Below are 19,581 nucleotides of genomic sequence, written 5' to 3'. Positions count from 1 at the left end.
ACAATAAAATGTTCCGTAAATATATTGTTTTTGATTGTAATTTCACTACTGGTTATTCATTTAATTAAATGGTTTTGGAATGGTTCTCTTTTGTTATGTTGTATTGTGTTACATTACATAAACCATATAATGTTATATTATCTTGTCATTTTCCTCCTGTTAATGGCATCTTAGGCTTACTAGCATTATGAGAATGCGCTCTGGGAATTCTCCAGAGCGTTTTGGATAACCCTCCATATATTGGATCGCCCACGTCTAAGTGTGAGTCTCGGTCTGAGTAGTCTCTGATTGCATTAACAGTTGAAGCTTAGGCTCCCATGCCCCACCAGCCAGATAACCGGGTTTCACAAACTAAGCATTATTTGTGGAAACACTTTGAGCGGCATGGTGGAACTATGCCGAGCGCGCTAAGTATTATTAGACCACTAATGTAGTTGCATGAAGTGGGTGACGAGGTACATAAGTATCATTACAGCGTGCTTAACCGTTATTGCAACATTGAGGCTCCAGTTTGACTAAAGTTTGAAATACACGGGGAAATACATAACAACTCATGAGAAAACTGTCAAGTTCGATTCAAGTATAAGTTAGGTTAAAAAGCGAACCCACAGACGAACCTATATTAGAATTTCTTTCAATATTCAGTCCAGTCCATATGTTAAAGATGGCTCTACGTCAAAGATAAAGTTCGTCAATCGTATTCCTCTCATCGCACTCTACATACCTAGCCCGCCATATCTCTTGGATCTGCAGTTCTTAAGACATCTGGTTTACTACTTATTTAAACATTTTATTGGCTTTAAATTGATGTTTTTGTTTCCTTTCCTTTGCATAAAAAAAGTCACAAACATCAACAAAACAAAGCGCGGAATAAATCTAAAACTGAATAAATAATTTAAAATGCACGGAAAAATAATGTTTCGGAAAAGTGAATGGTTCAAACGTAAGAAAAACAGTATAATATACCGCATTTAGTTCACTACTCGACTGCGAACTGCGACATTATAAGTGCGAAAACGTAAATAAAAGTGCGCGATTGCATCAAATCAGGTTGATGTCTTCGGCGCACTATTTCTTCAATCTATGGAGAACAAGTGCTCTGAAGACACCGAGTTGATTTGATGCAATCGCGCACTTTTATTAGCGTTTTCGCACTCGTGAAAACTAGTGCGATAGTCCAGTGGTGAACTAAATGCGCTATATATTGTTACATAAAAATCGAATGTAAATGTATAGTAGCTACAATGTGCGAAGCTTTTAGCGAACCATTTCATTACAATATACATTATTGTAGCTGGTACACTGTATGGTGCAGGAATGGTTTTCACCATACACCCTATGGTTAGTTTTTATCCGGGACGCCATCCGGGAGACAAGAAAATAGTTTCTTCATAAAGTGATTCTGCCGGGTGGATTATGAGAAGAGTTAGAATAGAATAATCAATCAATCTTTCTCTCCATTTATGCGGCAGTAGTGTGAAGTGATTTTTTTTTTCTTTCCTGGCAATTTAGCTGGTAGTGCTACGGTTTGATGCCAAGCTAATATTTTTTCCGCGTATAAAAGTGCACGGAACCAGAAATCAACCCAAATATAGATTCTTTTCACTCATATCGGCTCTTCCGTGCGAGAACCCAAATTTGGCTATACCGCGTTAAAGCTCTGAGTGGGTAGTTTCCGTTTGATCCCGGCAGAAAATTGCAACCCATCGCAAAGTTCTTTCTACCTAGCGTTAACTTTCGAAGTACCCTAGTGGGTTGAAATAAACCCACTTTTGGGTAAATAGCAAAAAACCCAAATTTGGCTTCTCGCACGGACATTATCGGCTGGGTAGCTGCTTCTCGCTTTGTTTTTGACAACATTACGAGCGGGAGAGCGAGGAAACAACCCACTGCTGGGTAAAAAGTTCAAGCGGTTTACTTATTTTTGCGTTCTTTTAACGTATTTTTTAGGTAATCTGTTTTTCCGTGTGGTATCTTTCTGATTTGTTTTTCTGTTTGTACTCGTATTAGTAACATCCCGAATAAAAATTAGCATTAGCCTGACATTTAGTTTTGATGTGTACATCAACATCAAGTTTTAATCTTGGTTTTAATGTACTTCTGTCGTTGAACATTAGAATACATTCCGATTTAGATGTGTTTATGCAAGGTAACATAATGTATACATCAGGAAATCAAATGTTTTATGATGTCAACAACATTACCATCTATCCCCGTTGGTTTGACCTCATCTAATCTGAACGCTTTTTAATTTGACCCCCTCTAATCTGCACATCGTTCAAACATCAAACGGTTGAAACGTCATTCTGCTCATGGAACGGGATGAAACGGAACGCAGAATCAAAACAAAACAGAGAAAAGAGTTACCATCAGTGTGTTTTTCGATGCCCGCAGGGTTACTAGAAGTTCATACATAAAAATGAACCCCGTTGGTTTGCATGAGGTGTCGTTCAAACCAACGGGGGTAGACGGTACTGTTTTCTAAATATAATGATCAGACAAGCTCGTAGCTAAACATTTTTGTCCACTCACTAGGAGCCGATGCACACGAGCGTTAATTGACGCTGCGTGAATTCACGCAGCGTTCCTGTGGGGCATGCGTTGACATTGCACTGCGAACCCGGCATTACCCTTTATACTTATGACCTAGGATAGGATGTGACACCTGCAACTTCTCTGTCTAATTTCACAGCTTGCTGTCTTGTTTTTCCGCGTTGCTAAGATTATTGGTCCCCAAATTGGTCTCTTGGGCTGACTAGTTGTCGTATCCTATCCTAGCTTATGACACACATGTGATACAAGAATCACTGTACAATTGCTTTTGAAATGAGTGCCATACTGGAAATTCTCTCAGTTCAAGTCAGTCTTGTTAGAATTTTCTTGACACTGCGTACCGTTGTACAGGAATCACACTCGTATCACATGTCTGTCCGGGGTATTAGGGAGTAAAAATTACTCTCTTTTTGGTGTAATATGGAGCTGTCAAAATAAAGAGTATTTTGAAATTTTCAAGAAAGGGTATTTTTTACTCTTTTTCAAGTTTCGCCTACTTTCTCATTTATGGGTGAAAATAGTGATGGCTGATTTAATTTAGTTGAGAAGCGGGATATCGACGAGAAGGAACCATATATTGAAATCGAGATCAAAATATAATATGTAGGTAAGCAAAACATTATATCTTTTGTCATTTATTATTATAAATTGATTTCAGATTACTTCCGCTATATCATCTTGGCCATACACGGAGGAATTTCTAATGAGGGACATGGCACCGTTAAAACATAAAATGGTGCCCCTGCGTGAGACTGTGGCCAGTTCGGTCGGGGCTATTACCGTCTACCCCCGTTAGTTTGAACGGCACCTCATGCAAACCAACGGGGTTCATTTTTAATTTGAACGTCTAGCAACTCTGTTAGCATCGAAAAACACACTACTGGCAACCTGATTTGGTGTTTTGTTTTGGTTCTGCGTTCCGTTTCACACCGTTCCATTAGCAGTATGACGTTTGAACCATTTTTAGTTTGAACGATGTGCAGATTAGAGGGGGTCAAACTAAAAAGTGTTCAGATTACATGCGGTCAAACGAACGAGGGTAGACGGTATCAGAACCACTGGAGAAGGAGAAGCTACTGATCCGGATCCTAAGGTATTTTTCCCACTGGATTGTTGGAGAAGGTTTTTTCTTGCCACCTGAACACCCTGATGCTGAGTCCCCAGCTCGCGGAAAATTGTGCGATTTATTATTTATGAACAGTTTTATAGATACATACTAACTCAATAATAAATATAAAGTTTTCTAAAGATTTCATTAATATTAATCGTTGATTTCTTTACCAATATAAATAAGTCAAATTATTAAATCAGGGTCCTAAAATTAAAAACGAAATCTCGCTTATATTGAATAATACGATCAAGCATGGTATTCTAATCGGAATTGTTCTTTACTCGAACTTGAAAAACAAAGGAATAATGAGAAAATTCGAAATAAGAAAAATGGTAAATAGTTCTACTTTGACATTTGAGGTCAACCTTGTGTGACTGAGCTCGACATTTTTCGCACTGGGATTTCAAAAATGTTCCTATCTGACATACACGGTGAAAAAAAATCACTCAAAGTATGTGTTATAAGCTAGGGACGAGACAAAATGCTAAAAAAATAAAAATTATATATTTTCAACTACGGTTAATAAAAACGTCAAAAAATGAGTAAATATGTACTCTTGAACCATATATTGTGGTTTAAAACAAGAATCCCGATAGGACTTTAGGTGCCTATTCGGGAGTAAATCAAATACGAAAACAGTGAACATTTTACCCTTTTTTTCAAATTAATGTTTTTCAGGAAAATGGGTAAAATTCTTTACACGCAGAAGTCGGTTCACTCAAAAATGAGCTAGATCTACTCAAATTTGTATTCATCCCATGGCACTCCTAAAGTGAGCAAGGGGGGCCTTACTCATTTTTGAGCTAATGCTTGCTAGCCAAAGCCCGAGATGAACTAGCCTAGGGCTAAAAATCTCGATAATAAAAAAAATAGATAATAGATAATAGATGCTAGCCAAAGCAGCATGAGTAAGCTTCACACATTGAAGCGTTTCGAAAACATTCCGGAAGAATGAGTAAGTGTTACACACAAATGCGAATGCTTCGCTTGCTCTGAAAATGTGTGATAGTTACTCATTTGATTAAATTAATTATTTTTTATGTTTTTAGATGAATAAAAAACAATGGTTCGAGGTTATTAAATATTTAATAAACTTATTAAATTATTAGTATTAAAATTTGTACAGTAGACGTTCGATAAGTGCAACATATTTACGTTTCAGTTACCGAATGAAATTCGCTAACTGCAACGACTGACAGCCGTCAAACAGTTGTCAATTGCTGTTGGACGCAGCCAGAATGCACTCAAAAACATCGCAATGCAGCTGTAGTGCATCTGAAAAACATCACGACTCTGTTGACGTTTTGTTTTTGATGGATAGCGGTGCGATAACTGCAAAATTGTTGCACTTTGCGGACTTGCAGTTAAAAAGCATTGCAGTTAAACCGTTTGCACCGAGCGAACGTCTTCTGTATTCACATGAGTTGATACAACCACTTGAACTCGTGGCGGCTTCGCATCGGGTGTCCTCTTCCGATGACAATTTATCATTGTCAACGGACATCCAGTGATACAGTTTATCGACTAAAACAAATAAAAACAAGATTTAACAGTTTATTTCAATTAATTTATAATTTAATACTTACCCAAAAGGATCATCACAAAAAAAAACTTTTCTTTTAATTTTTTTGTTGAACACTTTTGACAAACGCTCGGTTTTTGGAGCGTTTGTCAACAAAAGCCAGGAGCTTAAAAATGAGTAACAGGCCAACAGCTCTCGGCGTGAGTAAGACGTACACATAATTTTCACACATTCTCCCGGATTTGCAGCGATGCTCCACAGTGAGTAACTGTTACTCATGCGATGTGCGGAGCAGTTTAAGCGTGAACAGAATAGAAAGCTAAACGGACAACTGAAAACACTACTCTCGCTTAACTTTTCATTACAACTCATCTAGCAATGAGAGCCGAGATAAGCGCCTCATTTTTGTTTATTTACTTTCTGTTACACTAAGTGCTAATCCATCCATAGAAACATTTTTTTTGCTGCTATCTCTGTAACAATCTATAGTCTACCAAATCAATAATCAAAACTATCAAAATAAAACGGGAGAGTGGAGTCTCTCCATGTATAATAATTTCTTCTGAATATAGTTGAGTGAGAGATTCCAACTCGCTTACAGTCTGCAGGTGGTGTGACCGAAACGTGACTGGATAATAATTATTATGTCATTCACAGAAAAAAATATTCATGTAAAATTCAGCGAAAAATCATGCACATAAAGGGAATGCTAGAGTTGGTGCATATTTACATGAGATATCATGTATTGAGCTTCTCGGGAATTTTTAGCATTTCGACAGGTTTCTCTTCGGCCTCTAGGTTGCGCGCCAGGGTATAATATGTGTTGGGCACTTTGCGACGATTAACTCAAATCCGCACACCAGCGCACAATTTGCACGCCGATTGCCTATGCGCCAAGTTTTTCACTAGCCAAATCACTATTAATCAGTGGTTTAATGGAGTAAAAGCATTGTTACCGTCAATGATATCTTTGTTGTTCATTATTTCCAGGCATAAAGACGTTCAATGTTTTAGACAAAAAATGGAACCGAACCCTAAGAGAGATACAACTCTTGGCGCGAACCCTTTTGACACTTGTTTATTTACATTTTGTATGGCGCACTGCCCGGCGCATGGGCTGTCGGCGCACCAGTTGTTGGCCGGTATGCGGATTTCAGAAAAGATTCGCAATAAAATTACGTTACGTTCGTGTAAATTTCCGCTAATAGTCGCGTAACCGGTTGGAGTCCATGATGGTTCACGCGATGGTTGGCGGAAATTTACACGATGGTACTGTAATTTTACATTTTATCTCATGTAAAAGTGCATTAACTCTAGCATTCCCTTTATGTGCATGATTGCTCGCTGAATTTTATTTACATATTTTTTTCTGTGTTTGCCTTGCCCTATCCCTTCTCGAAGACCTCATTATCAAGAAGACTTGCAGCACTGCTGAAAAACGGGAGTCAATGCTAGCAGCGCCACCCCGGTTAAAGGTGGCACTATTCATGATAGTGTGTGTAAATTTTCATACTCGAACCAATACACTCTTACACTTTTACACAAAGGTACCACCTTAGCTCACCAGGCGGCGGTGCCGTCGGTGACGCTTGCCGTTAGTATGGGAAAATAACAGAGTTGCATGTCTTCTTGATAAATTAGTCTTCGCCCTTCTCCACGCCTTCACCTTCACCCATATCATCAACACGTTGATCATGTCAAGTGCATCGTACAGCAAGCCGCGCGGAACAAGCATCAATCAAACTGCCAATCATCAGTCTCTATCCTCTTGCCCTGATGCAGCAGTGACCGTATCCGTAAACCACTCTAGGTTTATTTAGAATGGGCTGACACAAAGGGAAGTGCCGTTAGTCCTCTCGCTCATCGCGAGAGCGAGAGAATCTTTTGTTTTCTCTCTTTCTCGGAGGCGGCGCGGTATCAGAGAGCAGATTGCGCACATAACTCCAAATCTGCGCAGAACACTGATAACTGGCCTACTAACTAGGTTATCTCCGAGCAAAGAGAGTTCCTTCTATCCGAGTGCGACGCGAATAAAGCATGCTACGATGCCATGGGACGGGCTGCGCAAACGACTAGCAGGAGGACTGTGCTTAGGCGACAACTCTAGCTAGCCAGGAACCATCAGTCTAATCGTGACCGTCGAACCGTTTGGAAGGTTAGTATCGTGGCTCCCCTTGTGATTACTTAGTGAAAAGTTATTAGTGACTTCCAGTGTGTTGGAAGTTTGAAAGTTCTTCCACGTCAGAAGAATTTGCGCAGGATTCGGAGGCTGAGTGAAATTGCGAATGACAACGAGGCAACAATCCGTGAAATTGATAACGTTAAGAGGCTTTCCAGATGATGGGACTAGGCAAACGCGGCGGAGATAGACGAACTAGTCAAAACACCTGCTAGGAAGACGCGCAACATGAATAATTGGTTTAAAAGGTGGTTGGGCGCCCGCATGTGGAAAATACGGCGGGCGACCGAGCCGAGCGAACACAGTAGGCCAATAAATTACGTTTGATTAATTCATGTAATGCGACGGCGATGACGACGCGACGGAATCCGATCATTTTGGGTGGCGTTCCGTTCTGTCCAATTAGAATTATGCGTGAAATGAATGGGAAATTCGCCTCACGTGGTCCTGACAGCAGCAAGCTGCGGGCATAATTCCGCGCGACGATATGAATTATTATCCGAACATAGCAAGCGCCATCACGTCTTATTGCGACGTGTAACGCCTACTATGATTGGAAGAAAAAAGAACACGACACGGCGATACACGAGTAGCGTGCCCGCTAGAAGTTATTATGTTTCCAGTTCAAAACCGAATTAGCGACATTTTTTCTTTGACTTCCGCTGCTTTTGCCTTGCGTTAAACACAATGTCGGAAGTGGGGCGCTGTATAGCGCACCAGGTGTACAATACAGCGCCCCACTTCCGACATTGTGTTTAACGCAAGGCAAAAGCAGCGGAAGTCAAAGAAAAAATGTCGCTAATTCGGTTTTGAACTGGAAACATAATAGAACCTAGGCGAAAAAATCGCGAACAGGTTTCGACGCTCAAGGCCGCGTCCGATACAAATGTGACACCCGCTGTATTATTAGGGGAGATCGGGGTAATACGCATCCACCCTTTAGGAATGACTCGCTATAAAGCGCGTAACAATGGACTTATCCACCGATGAACCGAATTTATCGTGGTCCGAGAATTTTGACACTAGAGCGGGTCTGACACACAAATTCAGGCCAAACATTTCAATAGGTCCTATCTGCATTTGGGAGGCTCTCTTTATTCACTTTCTCTTTCAATTATTGCAATGTAATGGTACACTTTTCAACTATTGCAGTACAAATCAAAAGACGATTGTTTTGGCCATCGTTCAATGCAAAGAGACAATCATAATACAAATAAACAGCTGAGATATTAACGAAAGAGAGGGAAACCAAAGAGCGCCTCTCTTCTGTAGATAGGACCTTTAGCACATAAGATAAGTGGAACTCTGGCTCAAAAAGTTGATGCCTTTCTGAGTTCGTACACTGGTATACAGGGCACCGAAATGTCAAATGCATTATAACATTATTGGCATAGTATTTTTCAGCATGTATACCATTTTTCATTGCTGTGAAGTAAAACAAAGACCTCATAGATCTAGACTGGCAGCACGTGTAGAACTAAAATAGGACATAAATAGTAATAAAACTTTGTAAACTCAAGTCAAAAATACGTTTTATGGCTATAAATATAAAGGGAGATCGATATGTGAAACGTGGATGTGGTATTTCGAAGATTTCAATGAATTTATGACAAAATGAATAAGTCGATTTTCAGCAGCTAGTGTTGCGTATATCTCAGTTGCCAATCTTCGTTCCTGTATTCTTTGCCAAAACTGGAATACAGGTTGGATCAGATGTTTTTTGTTTACCAAAATAAATGACAGTTCGACGCCTTTTATAAAAGATATAACAGTTTCGCGTGCTGGAAAAGGATTCAACTTTTTCCTTCGCTCTGACCTGAGACGAGACTCGCGAAAACGGTCTTCTTTTTCTTCACTATGTTATTTTTTTCTTCTTCCTATCTGTGTTGACATTATGTTTCGGGCTGGTGGTTCAAACACGTACGTGACCACATCACCTCACATGCAGTGTGACTGAATCCCATTCACGCACAAAATCATGTTGAGGTGAAATTTTGCATCGCCAACAATCGCCAAGCATAGTAATCATTGGAATATTTTGTTTTCAATTTATTTTTGACAGTACAGGAGAAGAAAATGCTGCTCGGAGTGAATTTTGGCTTCAGAATTTATCTCGGATAGCAATACTTTCCTCGTTTTAGGTAACGTAATCAAACGGGCTACAACTGACAGCTCAGTTGGGCTGCACTTGACGTTGCTTTTTTTCCTCTTCGCGAGTCTCGTCTCAGGCTCTGACCATGGAGTTTCACTTATGTTATGTGCCTTTAGACATGTTTAATGATTCAGAAGTTGCCTTCTATTTACTGAAAATTATGATTCAAATGACGTAAAGAAATTAATGCACATTTGAAAGGATCTGTGTAGTCAGAAATGAATACAAACGTCAACGACTGTTTTTGAAAAATGATTTTTCAATAATATTAATGTTTGGTTTGCGGAGCTATAAGTTTTTGTAATTGAAAACTGTTAGTATCAGATCAGGAAGTTATCAAGGGTGGGTCACTTAACCCCAACGGCGCGTATCAAACCGATCCCCCCTACATCTTTACTTGTCACCGGGGACAACCGCGAAGCGAGCATGGAAACAAGGGAGAACTTTTTTTCGACTCGCTTGATGATAGCTGATTTTTTATTCAAAATACTGCTCGGATAACAGACAGACAGACAGACAGACAGACAGCTCCGCTTTGTGTTGTGGAGAGCGAGAAACAACAAAAACCTGACAAATGTCCTACGTGCTCCGGCCAGCCGTTATCATCGCATCGGGGGTGTTCAGTTGCCAGGGAAACATCAACGCTTCCCGCCCGTTCATTGACTTTGATTTCTATTTTCGTCTGTAGGTAAATAAACCCCCCGATTGTTTCATCGAACGATTATCTTCGAGCACACTCGATAAGAGGGTGTGCTAATCGCCTGGCATCGTACGAGATCGGTCAACTGATTTTTGTATCTGTTTATCTAACACCACCACCACCACCTGTCGGAGGGAAAAACATCTCAGCATGAGTTGTGCTAGTGTTTTGACCAGCAAGGATTTGCCGGACATCGAGGTAAGTGAATTAGCACGGCATTCTGCGATATTTTTTTCTGCATCTTCATCATATCACCGTTTTTGATTCTATCAACTGTGCAATCATAGTGCTCTAATTAAACACGTAAACAAGTTGTTTTGACAATGTTTGTACGGTTGTTTGAAAACAACACAGCGCAGTAGGCGCGCGCGAGACTCGAATGAACAGGGTTAACGTCCCGGTCCCATGCAGTAATGAAGGCGTGGGCCCTCCGGGCTTGAAAAGGGTTCTAAACATTGTTCTGTTTATTTACTTGCTCCATTTACGCATTATTTGTGGGGGAAATGGGGTAAAATGTGATTTTTGTGACAACTGCTTGACATTTTGACAAATGTTATACCCCTCGTTCGAAAAGAAGCCTTCTTTGACATCCAAAGAAAGAATGATTTATTTCATGGACTTATCCGTGGTTTTCTTTTTTAATCGGGTTACTAGGTAATTCTTTTCTTTAAACGTGGACACTGCTTACACAAAATGACATATTTATGAACTTCTAATGACCGGAAGTTCACTGGATGTTCACCGGATGCGAGATGTGATGGACTTATCCACCGATGAACCGAGTTCATCGCGGTCCAAGAATTTGGCCACTAGAGCGGGGCCGCTATAGCCGAGGCGGTAAACGCACGGGTATTCAGCACGACCATGCTGAGGGTGACGGGTTCGATTCCCGGTCGGTCCAGGATCTTTTCGTAAAGGAAATTTCCTTGATTTCCTTGGGCATAGAGTATCTTCGTGTCTGCCACACGATATACGCATGCAAAATGGTCATTGGCAGAGGAAGCTCTCAGTTAATAACTGTGGAAGTGCTCATAGAACACTAAGCTGAGAAGCAGGCTTTGTCCCAATGAGGACGTTACGCCAATAAGAGAGAGAGAGAGAGAGCGGGGCCGCTTCCAATCGGAATTGAACGACTTCCAATCAGAATTGAATTCTGATTGGGAATGGCCTCGATCTAGTGTCAAAATTCTTGGACCGCGATGAATTCAGTTCATCCGTGGATAAGTCCATAAGTAGTTTTAGTAAACATGACCCGCAGTTACCGGTTCATTTCTTGCTGTTAGTTGGCATGAGTTGGACGATTCTGATTAGAAATGGCGCTAGTGTGAAAATTCTCGGACTGAGTGAATTCTGTTCAATGGACTTATCCACCGATGAACCGAATTCATCGCGGTCCGAGAATTTTGACACTAGAGCGGGCATAAATAATGTTGTTTTTGATCGATCAAGTAAGTGTCGTGATGTCCGGACGAACCTAAATGAACTTTTAACTCCCATTTGCAGGTTGTCAATGCAGTGTTGTCTTGCTTAACATTCAACATTCTCTAGTCTCAAAGCTTTTCCCTTCTGTGTCGCATTCTTCACCGTTTTCCCCGCGCGGGGACAGTTCGCAATCAATCTCAACTGACCTTGTTATTCATATGATTGGACACGATTGATGCCGACTAGCAGCTGTAATTCGCCACATATATTTGAAGTGGATTGGGTGGGGACTGACAACACGCGATAACCGACTACGACGACGTCAAAACCTCGGCCAAAGCGCGGGCCAATATTGATGAACCCCATTGCTGTTCGAAGAGGCACACACGCGAGTGCGATAGGATGACGGACGGCGGCTAGCCAGCCAGTCAGTGTGGTAGCAGATAGTGAAATGGCGATGAGCTCTCTTATCAGCCGACCATTATCTCAGTTTTTATGATACCTCTTATTACTCCGAAGAATTAGCTTTAGTAAATAGACGCTGGCTTTTGGCAACAAGTTGCCTATGAGATAACCTCGGTTGAATTCGGTAATTTAGATAAGAGATATTGCAAAAATTAAAATTATGTCATAGGGTGCGGCCCCTATTGTTTGCATTGTTTTAGGAATTTTGTTTTTCCAGTACCTTTCCGCTGGGTTAAAAGTAAGAATAGCATGGAATGGTCTCACCATACATTAACGTCCTACCATTTCATCAAGGACATCATCTTATCTTTAGACGTCGCATATCTTCCAAAGTACTTCACTCTAATTTTCTTTCAAACTCCTCAACGCAGAGCCTGTTGACCCTCAACCCGCGCGTCAAGTCCCACGGATCGCTAGTGCCGACCACCGTGACCAAGGTCAACAAGAAGCACTGGAAGCGGAACACCGACCGGTCCTGTACGAGCTGCATTCCGCTGACCAATGACTTTTCGGACATTAAGCATACGACCCTATCGGAGCGTGCAGCCCTACGGGAAGCCGCCCGCTGCCTCAAGTGTGCCGACGCTCCGTGCCAGAAGTCCTGTCCAACCCAGCTGGACATCAAGAGCTTCATCACCAGCATTGCCAACAAGAACTACTACGGTGCGGCGAAGGCCATCTTCTCGGACAACCCACTGGGGCTGACCTGCGGCATGGTATGCCCGACCTCGGACCTCTGCGTCGGCGGCTGCAACCTGCAAGCCGCCGAGGAAGGCGCCATCAATATCGGAGGCCTGCAGCAGTTCGCCACCGAAGTGTTCAAGCGAATGGGACTGCACCAGATCATCCCACCGAACGTGGCACCACTCAAGTTCCCGAACAAGAAGGTAGCCCTCCTTGGAGGTGGACCTGCATCGCTGTCCTGTGCCACGTTCCTGGGTCGTCTCGGCTACAAGGACATCACCATCTACGAACGCCGCAGCTACCTTGGAGGCCTCAGCTCTGCCGAAATCCCCCAATACCGTCTACCCATCGAAGTTGTCGACTTTGAAATCCAACTCGTCAAAGATCTAGGCGTTAAAATCGAGACTGGACGTTGCCTGTCAACCAGCGACCTCACTGTTCAAGGTCTGCTCGACTCCGGAAACGAGGCCGTGTTCCTCGGAATCGGACTTCCGCAACCCAAGATCGACAAGATATTCGAAGGCCTCACCCCAGAGCAAGGCTTCTACACGTCCAAGAACTTCCTACCGCAGGTATCCGACGGAAGCAAGCCCGGTCTCTGCCCTTGCAAAGCCACTGCTGCCCAAGCCCTGCCCGCTCTTTCCGGTAACGTGATCGTGCTAGGCGCTGGCGACACCGCTTTCGATTGCGCCACTTCGGCACTTCGCTGCGGTGCTCGCCGAGTGTTCGTCTGCTTCCGCAGAGGTAACAACAACATCCGCGCTGTGCCGGAAGAAGTTGAGCTGGCTCGCGAGGAACGCTGTGAGTTCATCCCGTTCATGGCCCCGAAGGAGGTGATCATGAAGGACGGAAAGATCGCCGCGCTGGAATTCTTCCGCACCGAACAGGACGACGAAGGCAACTGGATCCAGGACCCGGATCAAATCACCCGTTTGAAGGCCAACTACGTCATCTCCGCTTTCGGGTCCGGATTGAGTGATAAAGATAGTGAGTTGAATTTCTGTCCTAATTAGTTTACGCGACTTAACCCTATTTTCCAATTCCAGCAATCGACGCCCTCAGCCCAGTCCCGCTGAACCGCTGGAACCTTCCTGAAGTGAACTCCAAGACTCAGCAAACCCAAGTCCCAGCCGTTTTCTGTGGAGGTGATCTGGCCTTAGCCGCAGAAACCACCGTAGAATCCGTCAACGATGGCAAAACAGCCGCCTGGTACATCCATTGCTACCTCCAAGGCATTCCCTTCGACACCACCCCCAAACTCCCGCTGTTCTACACCGAAATCGACAACGTCGACCTTTCGGTAGAGGTCTGCGGCGTCAAGTTCGAGAACCCCTTCGGATTGGCCTCGGCTCCTCCGACCACGGCTACCGCTATGATCCGCCGCGCGTTCGAGCAAGGCTGGGGCTTCGCCGTTACCAAGACCTTCGCCCTCGACAAGGACATGGTGACCAACGTCAGTCCACGTATCGTGCGAGGTGTCACCTCCGGACACACCTTCGGACCACAGCAGGGTGCCTTCCTGAACATTGAGCTGATTTCGGAAAAGTGTGCCGACTATTGGCTTACAGGTATTCAGGAGCTCAAACGTGACTTCCCAACCAAAGTAGTCATTGCCAGTATCATGTGCACGTACAACGAGGAGGACTGGACCGAACTGGCCAAGCGTGCGGAAGCTGCCGGAGCCGATATGCTCGAGCTGAACCTATCCTGCCCCCACGGCATGGGTGAATCCGGTATGGGCCTAGCCTGCGGTCAAGATCCCAAGCTGGTCTACAACATCTCCCTCTGGGTCCGCGCAGCCGTCAAAATTCCGTTCTTCGTCAAACTGACGCCGAATATCACGGATATCGTGTCGATCGCCCAAGCCGCTCAGCGAGGCAAAGCGGACGGTGTCTCCGCCATCAACACCGTACAGGGATTGATGTCCCTCAAGGCGGACACTACTCCATGGCCGGCGGTTGGCGTTGAAAAGCGCACCACCTACGGAGGAGTCTCCGGAAACGCAACTCGCCCTCAAGCGCTTCGAGCTATCTCTCTGATCGGCAACAAAATGCCCGGATTCCCGATTTGCGGCATCGGTGGCATTGACTCGGCTGACGTTGCCCTGCAGTTCATTCAGTGTGGCGCTCCCATCCTGCAAATCTGCTCCTCAATCCAGAACCAGGACTTCACCGTCGTAGAAGACTACATCCTTGGCCTGAAGGCTCTGCTGTACCTGAAGTCGAACCCTCCGCCGGAGAGCCTAGCTTGGGACGGTCAGTCGCCTCCACTTCAGAAGCTCCAAAAGGGTAAGCCCGTTGCACCCTTGAAGGACGACGACGGTAAGCCGCTGTTACACTTTGGCGAGTATAAGAAGAAGCGCGAGGAAAAGCTGGCTCAGATGCGGTTGGAGAAGGGCCCGTTGTGGGATCCATGTGCCGAAGAAGTTGCAGCTGTTACGAACGGAGACGTTGCAAAGCTGACGAACCCTGCGCCAAAGATCAAGGACGTTTTGGGAGCCGCTCTGCCGAAGGTCGGCTCGTACAAGAGTTTGGACAACAAAAAGCAAGTCGTGGCGCTGATCGATGATGTAAGTTGTTTCAGTCATGACTTTTGTATGTTCTCACTGACATCGGCATTTTTTTTTTTTTTTTGTTCTTCCTCAGGACCTCTGCATCAACTGTGGCAAGTGTTACATGACATGTGCCGACTCGGGCTACCAAGCGATCCAATTCAACTCGGTGACGCATCTGCCGCACGTGACGGACGATTGCACTGGCTGTAATCTGTGCCTCTCCGTTTGCCCCATCATCGATTGTATTAGGTGAGATGCAGTTTAAAAACATGTGTTCTTAACGATTACTCACATTTTTTTTCTATAAATTTTCCAGCATGGTTCCGAAGAAAATCCCTCACGTGATCAAACGAGGACAGATCAATAAAAACGTGTCGGTGCATGCTCTATCCCCGTCGCAGTGACCGCAACATGGCCAGAAGTGATTCTCAAGCAATAGTTTCAACCGAGGTTTCAACATTCCAGAGATAAAAAAGGAATATTCTTTGCAGTACACATACGGGTCAAAGTTTTTCAGTTCAAGAATTGTATATTCAATAAATATCTTGCATTTATGTCTTGTTTGAGTTTCTCAATTGCCAGGATAGCGATACTTATCCAGCATATTACGGGCGCTCGCGGCCCACTTTCTGGTAGAGATCTGGCGATTGATGATCCATCAGCTGCCTAACAGAACCAATATGAATCCGGTTGATCCCTACACAATATTAACAAATTTCTGGCAGCCATTAACGTTCGTAAAATGCTGGATTCAATAATGGATAAGACGATCTGGCATTTGTCTGCTTTTTAGCTTGTGTTAACTGACCTCTGGCCTATAAAATCGATCTTCAATTTTATCGATCATCAATCCCACTGCTGGAAGCTGGTGAAGCAGCTGTCGAGGAAATTGTCGAAAGTCGGCTAAGATAAAAGCAAAGTTGAAACTGGAACTAGGGTATTGGTTCCCTTATTAAGCATGTGGCTCCCATTTTCATCCTACGAAAAACAAAGGATTGAATCGCTGTTTGTTTTGTTTCTTATTTTTGTATTTTTTGTTAGAAGTGAGCACCCATGAAAACAAAAAGAACGAAATCAATCGGTGCCGTAATCGCTTGTTTTCGAATAAGATGAATATGGGAGCGTGAGATTACTGATGGCACACATACCCTATGATGCGCAATAATCAATTTTGCTCCTATTGAGTGTGTCAAAGTGTCGGACATAGTTTGGTAGGTAGCGGATCAGATCCGCTGAGCTCGACATTCAGCTCGGCGTATATGAAAATCGACTCACCTGTGTCAGTGCTGTTCAAAACTCGAATCTCGCACAATGCGCACAATTTCCAACGTTAAGTGCCCCACACAATGCATACGTTTGCGTGTGCGTGACAGTAGTTTGACACATTTCTCATGGGAAAACTGTCAAAAAACGCAAACCTCGACGGAACGGACGCTATAGACGAGTGCACCGATGAACTGAATTCATCGCGGTCCGAGAATTTTGACACTACAGCGGGGTCGCTTCCAATCAGAAGTGAAAGATTTCCAATCAGAATTGAACAATTCTGATTGGGAACGACCCCGCTGTAGTGTCAAAATTCTCGGACCGCGATGAATTCAGTTCATCGGTGCACTCGTCTATGGACTTATCCATCGATGAACCGAATTCATCGCGGTCCGAGAATTTTGACACTAGAGCGGGGTCTGTTCCAATCAGAATCGTCCAATTCTGATTGGAACGGCCCCGCTCTAGTGTCAAAATTGTCGGACCGCGATGAATTTGGTTCATCGGTGGATAAGTCCATGGACTTATCCACCGATGAACCAAATTCATCGCGGCCCGACAATTTTGACACTAGAGCGGGGCCGTTCCAATCAGAATTGGACGATTCTGATTGGAACAGACCCCGCTCTAGTGTCAAAATTCTCGGACCGCGATGAATTCGGTTCATCGATGGATAAGTCCATGGACTTATCCACCGATGAACCAAATTCATCGCGGCCCGACAATTTTGACACTAGAGCGGGGCCGTTCCAATCAGAATTGGACGATTCTGATTGGAACAGACCCCGCTCTAGTGTCAAAATTCTCGGACCGCGATGAATTCGGTTCATCGATGGATAAGTCCATAGAGATAAGTGATATTTGAACACACGAACTTGTAGTGAGAATTTTTCCTCACACACAAGTGCACGCCGATTCAAAGGCTATTCAGATTGCATATGCAAATATTACCCAATCGAATTGGCTAAAACGGGTAAATAATGATAAAACTAACGTCCGGGGTAAGAGTGCAAATATTTTCCTCGCAGTTTCACAACTACATCTACAAAAAGGCACGCATACATTTGAACGTGATTACCTCTATAGAGATAAGTGACATTTCAACACACGAACACTAGCGCAAGTTTTTCCTCACACAAAAATGCACGCCGATTGAAAGGCTATTCAGATTGCATATGCAAATATTACCCAATCGAACTGGGTAAAACGGGTAAATAATGATAAAACTAACGCCCGGGGCAAGAGTGCAAATATTTTCCTCGCAGTTTCACAACTACATCTACAAAAAAGGCACGCATACATTTGAACGTGATTACCTCTATGTGTTCCAAGCTTTAGATCTGACGTATGAGAAAAATTACATTTTGCGTGTCAAAAATTCCAATATTTAACTACCGTCTACCCCCGTTGGTTTGAACGACACCTCATGCAAACCAACGGGGTTCATTTTTAATTTGAACTTTTGGTAACCCTATGGGCATCGAAAAACACACTGATGGTAACTCTTTTCTCTGTTTTGTTTTGATTCTGCGTTCCGTTTCACCCCGTTCCCTGAGCAAAATGACGTTTGAACCATTTTTAGTTTGAGCGATGTACAGATTAGAGGGGGTCAAATAGGGTCCTAAAATGAAAAATATTTTCCCGCTTTTGGTGCATAACACGAAAGAGCTTGATTTTCTGATCTCAATGGTAATTTTTCCGAACTTGAACAATAACAGAATAGTTAATAAACTCGAAAATAAAATAATGATGAGCAAGTCTTGTTTGACATTCGAGGTCAACCTTGACGTTACGAAAGTGAAACGGCGGGTTGCAAAAGACACCACATTGGCTCACTTTTGACAACAAATGTTCCTGTTTGACGGTAAACAAAATTTACCCAAAATTGAGTGCTAAACAAGGAGTGTTGCAAAAATTATTAAAATTTTTGAAAATATATTTCATGGGCTTTACCTAATAGGAATACTTAAAAAATGAGTAAACATGTCGTTTTAATCAATGCTTGATCGAATTATGCAGAAATTGAGATAGGCCTTTAGGAGCCTATTAAAAAGTGTTCAGATTAGATGCGGTCAAACCAACGGGGGTAGACGGTACACGCGAAAAGTATTTCCGACTGTTCATCGAGCTCTGTCGAGCTGATTGATTGACGATCCGCACGTTTCACCACTGGGATGAGAGCAAAGTTGCAAAAAATAAGTACTAAAATCGAAGGCACTCACTTTGGCACTCACGGATGTGCAATTTCCCAGTAGGAAAATGTTCAGCTCGTCAGCATGATTCACTGTCACACACAATTGACCATCAAACGCAAAGCTAAATTGCGCAGGTGGCGCTTTTCTAAATCAGTGAATTACGAACCCTAGACTGAATAACTAATGATACAAATGGAAGAAAAGTGAAATTATTGCAGATTCTCATAACTTTCATGCATTGTATTGACAAGAAATATATTATTTTTGCTTCCAAAGTTGAAAATTTTGCGTTACCTAACCTCACATTTGATCGCCAATCATGTTTTCACCAATCGGTAAATTCAAGCGCTTCGCTTGCGAATTAAACGGAGGCCTCAAGTACACCCGGTACACATTTTTGACAAGGAATGAACATCCAAAAATCTGTATGACACTAATGAAAAATCGATCGTGTCAAACAAGATGTTTGAGCATTGGTTTCTTCCTGGACAAATATTTGACCCTGTGTATTGCGCCTTTTGTTCACCACCAGGGGGATGACGAAGGGCCAGAATTATCAACCCAGCATTCGATTAAACATGGCGTCCACTGTTTTTGTTTTGATTGCTTAAATCATGGAAAAATGCGCAGGAAACATCGACACTGCTTCGCTGCTACATATAATATCGTGCAAAGTGATCAAGGAAGAGAAACAATCATCAAAAACAACGATTTCGTTCGAAATGTGTAATTTCTTAAATAAGCACTAGCAACACCCGAGCCACACACCCGGAAATCA

General features: G+C 43.2%; 1 protein-coding gene across 1 annotated transcript; it reads left to right on the top strand.

The window, feature by feature from the left end:
- Positions 1-7,189: 7,189 nt before the first annotated feature.
- Positions 7,190-15,896, top strand: LOC109402631 (dihydropyrimidine dehydrogenase [NADP(+)]). The gene is made up of 6 exons (XM_029856034.2): positions 7,190-7,341; positions 10,206-10,415; positions 12,476-13,775; positions 13,835-15,357; positions 15,434-15,591; positions 15,659-15,896. The coding sequence occupies exons 2-6, from the start codon at positions 10,368-10,370 to the stop codon at positions 15,744-15,746; spliced, it is 3,117 nt and encodes a 1,038-aa protein (XP_029711894.2). The 5' UTR covers positions 7,190-7,341; positions 10,206-10,367; the 3' UTR covers positions 15,747-15,896.
- The last annotated feature ends 3,685 nt before the right edge of the window (positions 15,897-19,581 follow it).

Source organism: Aedes albopictus, chromosome 1 (assembly GCF_035046485.1).
Source record: "Aedes albopictus strain Foshan chromosome 1, AalbF5, whole genome shotgun sequence".
NCBI lineage: Eukaryota > Metazoa > Arthropoda > Insecta > Diptera > Culicidae > Aedes > Aedes albopictus.
Note: the sequence above shows the minus strand (reverse complement) of the source record. Positions and strands in the feature narration are given on the sequence as shown.

Excerpts from the sequence above, each read along its gene's own strand:
- LOC109402631 (XM_029856034.2), top strand. The coding sequence starts at position 10,368 with ATGAGTTGTGCTAGTGTTTTGACCAGCAAGGATTTGCCGGACATCGAG. Across the intron at positions 13,776-13,834 it reads CGGATTGAGTGATAAAGATA|CAATCGACGCCCTCAGCCCA; the intron begins GTGAGTTGAATT and ends TTCCAATTCCAG. Across the intron at positions 15,592-15,658 it reads CCCATCATCGATTGTATTAG|CATGGTTCCGAAGAAAATCC; the intron begins GTGAGATGCAGT and ends TAAATTTTCCAG.